We start from the raw sequence: 12,317 nt of genomic DNA on the forward strand, positions 1-12,317 counted from the left end.
ACGGCGACAACATCTTCTTTGCTTATGTACATGCCTTTTGGTGGGCGAAACTTTGAGCGCTGAGAATGGTGCCGATGCTGAAGACTTTGGTATTCTCTTCTACCAAGAGCAACCTTCACGGGCTGAATGCACGTCTCTGGACTTGTCTACGGCAAGACAAAACAATGGAAAACATTGTGATTTTAGCTATATTCTATAGACTGTTATAATTGTTATAATTAACTACGCACTAAATTCTATATCTCAGTTAGTGGGATCATTGGGTAGGAACTAAGCTTATTATTATAGTTAACAAAGATAAACAAGACAGCATAGGTAGTGTATTAGGAACTTTGAAGACCCCTTAAGAATTTTGTTTATTATCTTCCATTTCCAGGAACATGGTACAATGCCCTTATACCTCTTTCGTGGTAATTCCCTTGGAACAAAGACACCGGCAATAGCTGGCAGAATACACACTTATGATGGCTCACAACATAAACAGCCTAAAACTCCGCATGGGATTTTGTCTTAAAAAAAGGAAGATAGACCGCATTCTAGCATCCGGTTACCAAGGGTGTTGTATGGATGGGGTCCGATACCGATTGTGGGCATGTGCAGCAGACCCTGCAGTGCTACCTGGAAGCAGTAATTAGTGAACGACTACAACACTTCTTGGTTCAGTGAAAAGAAAAGCTCTTTACTAGGAAAAGCATATTATGTAATATTAATATATGATATTCACATAAAAACACACTCAATATATGCCAGCCGAACACAAAACAAAATCATACTATGATCAGAATAGTTTTATTATTATCTTTTATTTATATAGCGCCAACAATTTAGGCAGCGCTTAATACAATACATATATTCATAGGGTATGACGAGACGAGAATTGACAGACCGATACATTAGGCGGAGAGAGTTTAGACATACGTACGTATATATACAGAGAAAGCAGTCCGTTTTCTGCTTACCTCCTTTTTAGCTTCTTTTTTAGGATCATAATCGCTGTCATTCGTCTCCTTTGGATTTGCCTCCTCTACCTCCTCATCACTGAGTATAAAGAGACAGATTGTTCAGATTGTTGCTCCCAGACCCTCTATGACAGGTTTCTAGCAGACCACACTAAGTTACACACTGTTTGGTTGTTTTTTTTTTTGGGGGGGGGGTTGCAACGCCCTTATTCGACCCCTTTCAAACTAAAGGCATCGCTAGATTTGCTAAAATGTATAATTTCGTATACACATTACTCACAGGAGAAGCTTGTATATAGATAGAGGCCTACAGAACAGTGTTATAACTACTAAAAATGTATCATTGGTCCTGAAGTTCACAGAATGTTTATATTATTTAAATCCCTAAAGTTGGTTTATAACAAAGGAAGCATAAAGTGTGTTGCTAGCCTTGTAGAATACCTTTCTCCGGGGTTATTTTTGCTGGCTAGCTTTCGAGCCTGTCTGTCCATCAAGCTTGTACGAGACCGAGTTTTTTTCCAGGAGTAGTAATATTTTACAAGACTTGCTATGGTCTTATCTGGAAGCTAAAGGAGAGAGAGTTTGGTTAAATGATATGAGCGCAAATCAATTCTCATGGTTCACTAATATAATTAAATTTGTTGAAATTTAAAGATGAACAACGACCTTGCATATAGTAGCCATAACTGGACCAATGTCTGGTTGAAGCGGAATACAAATGAAAAAGCATTTGCTAAAAAAAAAATATATTTTAAACGCAGAAAACAGCCCATTCATCCACATAGCAGTACTTTACCATTTGTTGGATTCTATGGAAACTTTTCCCATGGAAACTAAAAGCTTGTTCAAAGAGAACTTTATCTTCAACCGTCCATTCGTCAGGGAATGGGGTAAAATTGGGCAAGTCAGCGAGGGACTTCTCAATATTGTGCTTGTGCCAGAACAACATGCCAAGAGCCTTGCCAAAGGGAAATAAACAAGAACAAAGTTACGTTATACATACTGAATCCATATGGCAATTTTTATGCAAATAAGCAACAAATTACAGGGGTTTGAATTGAATCTTTTTTTGTCGATTATCGAGTACGGTCAGCTTTAAATGTAGTCATTTTAACATAAGACCTTTTTTTATATTACTTTTTCCTTCTAGCCATTTTAATGGCCACAACCTCACAATTAGACACAGCCAGTCAAGTTTGTGATTCCCTGTGATTTAAGAGCCTGGAAAGGAAACATTCTTCATTTTCTAATCCAGTAACCGACTGAAAACTGCCGGGCCAAGTAAGACTCGCGGGATCAGGGCCCACCTCTGCCATATGCCAGATTCCCTTATCGATCTTGTGCTAGATTCCTGCCTGGTCCCCTTATTCTAACCCTGCTTTCACCATTGTCTTTCTTGGCTCTGTGGTCTGCTGTGACTAGCGTGGGTTGGCACTGGCATCCTTCTACATCAGGGTACTTCTGTGATAGTCCATTATAGGCTGCAAAAAGTTGTACATCTATTTTAACAAACACCAGATCTCTCCACCAAACTATTGTTCTATTAGTCCCCCTGTGCTCATGGTTACCCATGTCTGTCTTTGTCATGTCCAACTTACAGCCTCATGCTGCCCGCTATGTGTTTCGATACAGCTGGATCCCTACATGTATCTACATATTGACTTGCAGTTAATAGTCTGGCAAGTCTTTGAATGCACACAGTCATGCACATAACATAACTGGGGGTACAGTAGTGAAAAGATGACCCTGTTTTTTAGATTTTTAAAAGAAAATACAAAAAAACATGCCAAAAACTAGTCTTAAAATTGAGCAGTATGAGAAAACATGTTTCAATGCTATTAGTAAATCTTAATGTTACTATTTGCCCTTCTGGCCATTTATAAAATAGGATACTCAAATGCTAATTAGAGCGGTCTAATGAAAAATAAATCATCAAAATATATCAATATGTGTTAAAATCAATACATTTGGTTTGTGATTTTGTATACCTGTTCCACATTGTAGCCATGTTTTTCCTTTGCTATCGCAATATATTCATCCACTGTAAGAAAGGAAGCATTTAAAAAAGGTTCTCATTAGTAAACAAAGCAACGGATTTTATTTATTTTTTGGGAAAGCAGATGTACTAATGTACTATGGATGGCAGCGTCAAACATATCGCACACTTTATCTGAGTACTAAACACTCAATGTACAGCGTTTACATAGAGTGATACATTATAATGATATACAAATATAACGTGCGTTTCAGAGATTTTAATTAATTACTTTTTCCCTTGCAAATTTATTAGTTTTCTTGCAATAGAGAGGATTTTTCTAAATGAAAAGTTATCTGCATTAGCAGGAGAGGCACGTTTCTAACAAAAAAATACAAATCCAAAAATATTTACTATGCTTACTAATACTCAACACCAATGACGACATTCATTTTACCGGTTTGTTTAACGTAACAAAACTACCGCATTTTTAAAATGAAACGCCTTTAAAAGGTGTCATTAGTCATATATCCTTGTAACATTCGTTTGCCGAAAGACTAAATGCTGTAGAATGCACTCTGTAGTTTTTTTTGTTTTTGGGTAACATCAAGATTCAAACATGAAATTCGTATTTGTGGAAAAGAAGAGAAGAGAAGAGAAGAAAAGGAAAGAAGAGAAGAGCAAAGAAGAAAGGGAAAGAGAAAAGAAGAGAAGAGCAAAGAAAGAAGAGAAGAGGAAAGAAAGAAGAGCAAAGAAAGAAGAGAAGAGGAAAGAAAGAAGAGAAAGAAGAGAAAAGGAAAGAAGGGAAAGAAACGCAACTTACACTTCAAATCTGTTATATTATGATGAGGAGACCACACCAACATTCCTCCAATGTCTTTATCTGTGTATTTGGTAGCACCTTAAACAGAATGTGAATTGTTAATGATTGGCCAGATTAAATAGAAATCAGCATACTAGCGATAAGACATAAAAGACCAAACAGCATGTAACTCATCATAGAAATAAGTAAAGTTTGCTTATTTTATGTCGAGAAGGCAGAGTAAAAAAATAAATCACAAAGTGGCAGTATTTTCAAACCGTTATTGTCAATAATGCAAAAAAAACCCCGTTCAGTAAGCGTCCGGCAAAGATGTTTCTGGTATCATTCTGCCATCTATTGGCACTGAGGCGTTATTACAAGAGTTTCCTGAAAGTATCAAAGCCCTGCTGAAGTATGGGGTTGGCAATAATGGATTCAGTCAAGAGAGAAATATGTAAAAGCCACAGGAGGTTATTCGCTGAAGTGAGAGTTGTGGCTCTAACTGCCCGACTTCACTATACATTATGAAGAGCCAACGCTAGGAGGTTTCTCCAGTGAGAAGAACTAAGCCGGCCCTGAATAATGCATAATTTAATGAAGTAAGGTGACTGAAGAAACCTCACCGATTTAACTAAACAAAATGCTGGGCCACTCAAGCCCTTCCTGCACCAGAAGCATAATGTTATAGTAGATTTGTATAAATGGACCAAAAATGATTCGGACAAAAAGTTTCCGTTTGTGTCATTTTTTTTTTTTTGTTCAACAAATTTGTTTTGGTCCGGACGAAATTTGGATGGCGTGTCGTTTGTAGACGAAATTTGTTGTCATTTATCCTCACTCACACTCTCTGTCTCCATACCTTCCCCAACGACGGCTTCCTTCTCCCGGTTTTCTTTTTCCGCAGCTCTGCTTCTTGCTTTGCCTCTTCTTGTTCTTCTGTCTTCTGTTTTCTTTGTTCGTCCCCTTTTCCCCGCTATTGGCTCTGTTAACCAGGCCCCCCAAAGCACATCCGCTCACACCATCTCCCCCGAGGAATTGGGGAAAGGCTGCCCCATGTGGCGCGCCTCGTGGCTCAGTTTTTTTTTTGGCCGATGTACGCCAAGAGGCCCGTATAATGCAGAAGTATTTCTCAGAGTATACATTTCTCCTTGTCTGCAAATCCGTCGGCATTATTCTGATCTCTCGGAGTACTGCTGCAAAAGGGCAGGGCCACAGCCCACAGCCTCTCTCCTTTCCTCCAATCGGGGGAGAGAGTGTGAACAGATGCTCCACCCCTTTTGTGGAAGTGCTCTGGGAGGCCTGGTTCATGGGGACAAGCGGATGAAGAAAGAGGACAGAAGAAACCAAAGAGGCAAGAGAATACGAGGAGCTGCAGAAAAGGAGAGTGTGTGTGAGACAGCGTGAGTAAGAATGAGTGAGAGTGAGAGAGTTGAATTACCGTTCGTACGAATCAGAATGCACAAGTCTAATGTACAGTGAGGTCATGGAGCTGAAGCACAGCTGTACTGCAAACTGTTCTGACTCATTCCCTGTAGTTGATAAACCCAATTATCTATAACAGCCAACGTCACACGGGGCTAGCAGGTAGTCGCAAAGCAAAGCATAAATCCCAGCCAGTGTGACAAGCCACGGGATGGCGCAGGTGGCGTTTTTACGCGTTCCATCCAACCTGTAACACCACTGAACATAGACGGTGGCTCATGGGGGGGGTATAGTCTCCATTACCAATACAATCGGCATTAGGCCTGACATACATAGGTGGTCTTTTCAGCATCAACAAAGCATGCAGACCAGTATTAGAGATCTGATTGTCTGTAACACCCAAGCATTACCGCATGTTACATGTGACAGCTGGAGAGTGTTACATGTACACATGGCGATCAGGCAGTGAGTGCTGTGTGTGTAGTTACAGCGTCCCAAGATGTGATGCAGTTTAGGGCTGCAACAACTAATCGATAAAATCGATAATAATCGATAATGAAATTCGTTGGCAACGAATTTCATTATCGATTAGTTGAATCGATTATTATCGATTATAAAATGAGGGTTTTTTCAGAGCAAACTCTCTGAAAAATCCCCCTCATTATATAATCCGTTTAGTCTGACTCACCGTCTCACAGCAGCAGCTCCTACTTACTCCCCCTCCCTGTAATCACTGTGACAACTGGCCCCGCCCCTTCCTTCTCCAGGCCAGAACCACATGGCTGTGACACTCATCTAACTGTAAGTATATATATATATATATATATATATATATATATATATATATATGTATGTAATATATATATATATTTGGGCTACTGAAAGTTAGGGGAGGTGGGGGTTAATTTAGGGGCAGTTATGGTTAGTGGGGTGTTTAGGGTTAATTTAGGGGCAGTTATGGTTAATTGGGTGTTTAGGGTTAATTTAGGGGCAGTTATGTTAATAGGGTGTTTAGGGTTAATTTAGGAGCAGCTGTGGTTAATGGGGTGTTTGGGGTTAATTTGAGGCAGTTGTGGTTAATGGTGTGTTTAGGGTTAATTTAGGGGATGCTGTGGTTGATGGGGTCTTTAGGATTAATTTAGGGGATGCTGTGGTTAAGGGGGTGTTAAGGGTTAATTTAGGGGCAGTTATGGTTAATGGGGAGTTTAGGGTTAATTTAGGGGAATCTAAATCCTGGGGGCAGTGAAGTGACATATCTGGGGGTATAAGGCATATACAGTATATAAGGCATATGTGGGGAGGGCAGTGTGGCATGTCTGGGGAGGACGGAGTGGTGTATCAGGGTGTATAAGGCATATCTGGGGGTAGAGTGGCATATCTGGGGGTAGAGAAGTGGCATGTCTGGGAGGCAGGGTGGCATGTCTGGGGAGGATGGAGTGGGGTATCAGGGGATATAAGGCGTATCAGGCACAGTGGCAGATGTGGGAGGCAGCGTGGAGTGGCATATGTGGGAGGCATTATGGAGTGGCAGATGTGGGAGGCAGCATGGCGTGGCATAGGTGGGGAGGGCAGGGTGGCATGTCTGGGGAGGATGGAGTGGTGTTTCAGGGGGTATAAGGCGTATCAGGCACAGTGGCATGTGGGGGGTAGAGTGGCGTGGCAGATGTGGGAGGCAGCGTGGCGTGGCAGATGTGGGAGGCAGCGTGGCGTGGCAGAAGTGGGAGGCAGCATGGCGTGGCATATGTGGGGAGGGCAGGGTGGCATGTCTGGGGAGGATGGAGTGGTGTTTCAGGGGGTATAAGGCGTATCAGGCACAGTGGCATGTGGGGGGTAGAGTGGAGTGGCAGATGTGGGAGGCAGCGTGGTGTGGTATATGTGGGAGGCAGCGTGGAGTGGCAGATGTGGGAGGCAGCGTGGCGTGGCAGATGTGGGAGGCAGCGTGGAGTGCTGTGGTAGGCAGCGTGGCATATGTGGGGGGGCAGCATGGCATGTCTGGGAGGCAGCGTAGCAAGCCTGGGCTCAAATGTGCATATATTGGGGGGCTGGTTGGGAAATAAAGACAAGAAATGTATTATCAAAGTTTTTTTATTCTGCTGTTTGTATTTAACATCATTTGTTTAGTAAATTATTTTAAATAAATGAAAAATTTACATTCATTTTTTTTATCCGATTAATCGATTAATCGAAAAAATAATCGGCCAACTAATCGATTATTAAAATAATCGTTAGTTGCAGCCCTAATGCAGTTATTCGACGACCATTCAATATCTATTCTGCAATGAAGGTAAGCGCTGCTCTTATTGCTCACCTTCCCCCTAGGAGAGCGGAGGCAAACCTTCTATGAGCCGCCTTATCCCCAATCCAACGGCGTGAAATAATCGGCCTCTCCTGATTGGTTGGTTTTCGCATCAATCCCTCTGTTTATTTGTTCTAAAGCCTAATTGAAGTCATCTACTCTCACCTTCCGGTTGCCCTGGTGTGTATGAAAGACCAGGTTTTGTCCCTAAAGTATGCTCATTTATCTCAGCAGGAGTTCTTGTCTACTATATTGGGTGGGCATTGAGTGCTTCTGCCTGGGAGCTTTATAGGACCTCGTACTTTTATTTTGTAAAGAGCTCTTTTTCATTCATTCTTTAGTTATTGGAGTTTAGAAAATGAGACTTCTGCCATCAGACTTGTGACAACTCTCCTAACTTTCCTACCTGTCGCTACGGAAACCAGGAAACATTAATAGTATGAAACCATGGAACGCTCCCTCGAGTCAGAAGAACTCCAGTAACTAAAAAAAATGCCTGGAAAATTGGCCCCAGTATGCGATATGAAAATATGGCTAGAATGCACCTTATAATATAAAAAAATAGATGTTCTCAATAGGACTGTACCGGAGGCCTGCACCCTAATCCCAGGGATAAAACGATGAGAGCATATATGGGGGGAAAAGTAGAGCCATTAAGGGTGCTTATTTAAATAAAAAGACTGAGGGGTTGGTAAGAAGGATGAATTATTTCCAATATAAATATGATCAAGCAATCATCTCATATCATATGAGGCATGCAGGCCATTTAAAGGTACCGGACCCGGTCTGCTCATATTCCCTCTGAAAAGCTCATCATCTCAGGAATTCACTAGGAGCCATGAAACGGACAAAGGAATAACCCTCAGCAGCTTTAAACGACTTCAATATCACGTCTATAGGTAGCTGCCGAGTTAAATGAATGCTTTAGAAGTTCAGAACCCCTAAAGACTCCAGGTAAAGTCCCAAAACGTGTTACAAATCAAGGGAGCCTTGTTGTTGTTTGTTGATTTTTGTAAAACATTCCTTTTACTGATCTGTGTGCCAGAAATCCACCTAATCACACAAAAAGAAATTATTTGGAACGCTCCAAACATATTTCACAGGGCTAAGAATCGAGTTGGTATATGTTCAGTCCGGAGCATAAGGAAAGGAAACTACTCATAGGAGCTTACATTCTAAAGACATCTTCCAGGCATGGAAGGCAGCGGATGGTGTGGGTGATAAAGATTATCTGGGCTTCTAGATAAATAAAAAATAATAAAGTTTAATATCATGCATTTATTCAAAATACATGGAAAGCTAGTAACTTCTTTTATCTAACACTTCCCATTACAGAGGGAAAACCCAATATATTCCCCTCGCTACCCAGAATTAAGGGTACAATCTAGGCTTTAGCATCTTGTAAATAAAGCACGTATTTCATATAATTTCATCCTTGGCCTCCAGGTTGGAAATACTTTGAAGAGGCAATGGAAGCGCGGACCATTTGTAAATCAGGCCACTGAAGGCAAAAAAAATTATTATGAGCCTGGAAGCAAATGAATGGTTTCGGGAAAAAAAAATCTACAATAAAGCTTTTGCTTCGGGTTTAGAACTCTTATAAATAACCTTAACTTTAATATTTCTATCCCCTTTCTAAACAGAAGGGTTTGGGTGGTGGAGAAGCTGTGATCTGATCCCAGGTCTTGGTGGTCCAGCGGGGGAGATATCACTCTCTTAATTCTTTTGCCGACCATACAGATATGCTCCAGACATTACATCATACGTGAGGCCTTCGATTACATCATACAGAGAAGCGAATACGAGGGTGTCCCCAAAAACATAACGGTTAAATTAGAATGGTGGCTTGGCAAGCGAATGACCGGGACAAGCAGCCCCCAGACACCCGGCATACTGGCCGCTGTGCTCGTAGAATTGCAAGCAATCCTTTAATGTTACATTTATAAAAAAAAAACAGTGTATAACATATAAAAACAATGTATACAATATAAAAATAATGTGTTCATTACAGATAATAGGATGTCTCTGTGAATACATAACATTCATTCATCAAAATAATCTATGATAAATATATAATAATGATAATAAACGAAGCCTGAAGGTGGGGTGTGCATCACGAAGCCCGGGAGATGCGATGAAGCCCCCTGGTTTGGTCGCTGTGCGGGGGGGGGGGACTATTTTCACCTCGCTGTGCACAATGCTGCACCCAGGACCCTTTCTAGGCACTTTATTTTTTTCACCCCTCCCTTAAATTGCCCTAGCCTGTGGCTGGTGGGGGGAGGGGGGCAGTAATTACACTAAATCACACATTTCATGTTGTTTTTGTCCACATGTGGATGTTAATTTTTGACAGATATGGAAACACTGGAAACGCCATGATGGATCAAGGCCCTGAAAACCTAGTTTTTCACAGGTTTTTTTGGTGGGGGGAGGGGATGCTATTTGGCTGCCATCCCCCTTGAAGACTTCAGTGGGTCCCCTCTTCAGGGAGGAGGGGGTAGGAAAATCCTTGGCTTTGGCCTGGGAGGGAAGGAAACGCTTGCATGCCCTCGCATATGGGGAGTGAAGTCCCTGAAGAAGACGACTGGGGATCTGGTGTTCACTGCGGCCCTTCACCCCGGATCAAGGGCACCTTTTTACAAGCGACGACAGAAAAGCACGGCAGAGTCCTTCAAGCTTCACGAAAAAAAGAAGAAGCAGCCCTCCTCCTAGGTGGTGGTCCGAGGACTGCTGTCACCGCTTCAAGCAGACAGTCAGTGACAGGAAAGCACTCCCATTAAAATCAATGGGAGGGCTTCCTGCGCATGCACACGGGGTTCACTGCGCCAGCGCTGGAGCCGACGAGCAGTCCATATATATAAAATGCGAGGAGATGTTTATGGCTCCTGCATGCAGAATTACTGGGGGGTGGGGGGAGGGGCAACCGCATATTGGGGGGGGATGCTGCAGAACCCCCCTCCCCATGCATTGGCAAGGGGAACACCGTGGAAAATTTAAGGGGACCATGCAGATATACGCATTAAGGAGCGTATAAAGGGGCGGCTGGAGTGTCCCTTTAAAGTATACAACAACTCAAACTCCATCTGAGTGCACTCGCTTATCTACAGTCCTGTTGCCGGTCACTCAGCCACACATCGCCAGAGAGAGAACGGTCTTTAATTAAGCGGCAGACACAGAGAAAATAACGCTTCGTTTCATATGTTTTTATGGTAAGAGGGGCGTTAGACGGGCCGCTGATCGACAGCACAGACCTTTCCGTATAAAGGCTGTATAAATATCACAATTTAGATCTAATCGCTCCTATTAACTCAATTATTTCACCGGAGAAATCTTATCTTACAAAACGAATGTCCGCTGCAGCACTTAATTAGCAAAACCGGTGCCGCCATTCTGAACCTCAACGTGGATCCCTTTTGCCGTATTGTGATATCCCGCAGCATTACGGCCGCGGTGACTTGACACAATTCAAATACTGTTGTACCAATCTTGTGTTTACTGAGAGGGTGGTAGATAAGTGGCACAGCCTCCCAGCAGAGGTGACAGAGGCTACTACAGTGAGGGAATTTAAACATGCATGGGATAGGCATAAGGCTTTCCTGAATCTAAGACAAGAACAAGGACCGATTAAGGTTTGAGTCTTTAAGGCGATATCAGTACGGTCTAATATTTAGCAGCTTTACCTTAAACGCATAAATATTTCAACTCAAAGTAATATTGTGGTGCGGCTCAACACGAACACACTTAGGTAGAACTAGAAATACAACAAACCGTACAACGCTTGACTACTGAAAACCAACGCGCCCATACAGCGATAACCCGCCAAACACTGATGGGTAACAGCACAGGTTAACCCTTTATCTGCACTGACCATTAGGAAGGAGACATTTTCTGCCAAGAGAGAGGAGGTTGACAGTAATAATAGTTAAAAAAAAAAAAAAAAAAACACAAATCCAATGGTTTTGGCGATAATAGCAATTTATAATCAGATGAAAGCAAAAAAATATAATCGCAAATTATTGTGTGTATAATTATATATATTTATATACATATATATATATATATATATACATATACATACATACATACATACATAGGGGGAGGGTGGCTACTGTCACCAGGATTATTTCTTCTGCATACCGGATTGTAAAATAAAACATATAAACGTATAGATTCCGTATTAAATGGGCTGTATATGTAACATCCCAGGCACGGTTAGATCACAGCCTCCCTAATCCCCGGTCCTCCCACTACCGAGGCTACCATGGCCTCAGCCACCATGACAAGAAAAGGCTATTTACCGGGATCGAAGTCTGGTATCCGGGCCTGGAAATCGGCTCCCACTCTCATGCCCACATCTGAAATGTAAAACAGGACACAGCTATAGCCAGGCGAGGCAGTTAGGCCCGGAGCACTCATACAGACACACACTCCGGGGAAAAGGGGCAGGGGGCTCAGTCAGTTCGAGGCTACCACCGTGCTCGTCGTCGCTGCCGCTGTCTTCGGAGTAGTGACCATTGGAGGCGCTGGACGGGCTCTTCGTGCCGTTGGATCGGTTCTTGCCGAGGAATTCCGTTCCTTTCTCCATCATGCCCGGCATGGCAGTGGGTATCGCAGTGGGTATGCGGGGTCGGAGGGACTCGTTAATATGGAAGCTCAGGGCTGCCCGCAGCGCACTCACACGCAGCCTCACAACACCCTCCCTGACGCAGCGGCCGCCGCCAGACACAGGATATTCCTGCGCCGGGCCCGGCAACTCAGGTTAAGCGGCCGGGTCACGGGTGAGGCAAGGGCTGCTGGCTCGTCTTCGCCAAAAGGTGGCCCGAATTCCCGGTCTTGGCGCGCGAACCCGGGGAATAGGTTAGC

The 12,317-nt window shown here is 42.9% G+C and overlaps 1 protein-coding gene across 2 annotated transcripts in view; it reads right to left on the reverse strand.

Moving 5' to 3' along the window:
- The window catches only part of RCOR3 (REST corepressor 3), a 17,099-nt gene extending 4,782 nt beyond the window's left edge, over window positions 1-12,317 (reverse strand). Inside the window, exons 1-8 of one of the 2 annotated variants that reach the window (XM_053458667.1) lie at window positions 11,928-12,317; window positions 11,753-11,809; window positions 3,758-3,835; window positions 2,948-3,000; window positions 1,756-1,917; window positions 1,401-1,525; window positions 960-1,038; window positions 1-146 (exon numbers count right to left, since the gene is read on the reverse strand). The exon at window positions 1-146 is cut by the window's left edge and continues 73 nt beyond it. In XM_053458667.1, coding sequence (XP_053314642.1) covers window positions 1-146; window positions 960-1,038; window positions 1,401-1,525; window positions 1,756-1,917; window positions 2,948-3,000; window positions 3,758-3,835; window positions 11,753-11,809; window positions 11,928-12,051 — 824 coding nt within the window. In that variant the 5' untranslated portion in view covers window positions 12,052-12,317. The remainder of the gene's footprint in view (window positions 147-959; window positions 1,039-1,400; window positions 1,526-1,755; window positions 1,918-2,947; window positions 3,001-3,757; window positions 3,836-11,752; window positions 11,810-11,927) is intronic. The other variant, XM_053458669.1, reaches the window with a different exon arrangement.

This window comes from Spea bombifrons, chromosome 3 (genome assembly GCF_027358695.1).
Source record: "Spea bombifrons isolate aSpeBom1 chromosome 3, aSpeBom1.2.pri, whole genome shotgun sequence".
Classification (NCBI taxonomy): domain Eukaryota; kingdom Metazoa; phylum Chordata; class Amphibia; order Anura; family Pelobatidae; genus Spea; species Spea bombifrons.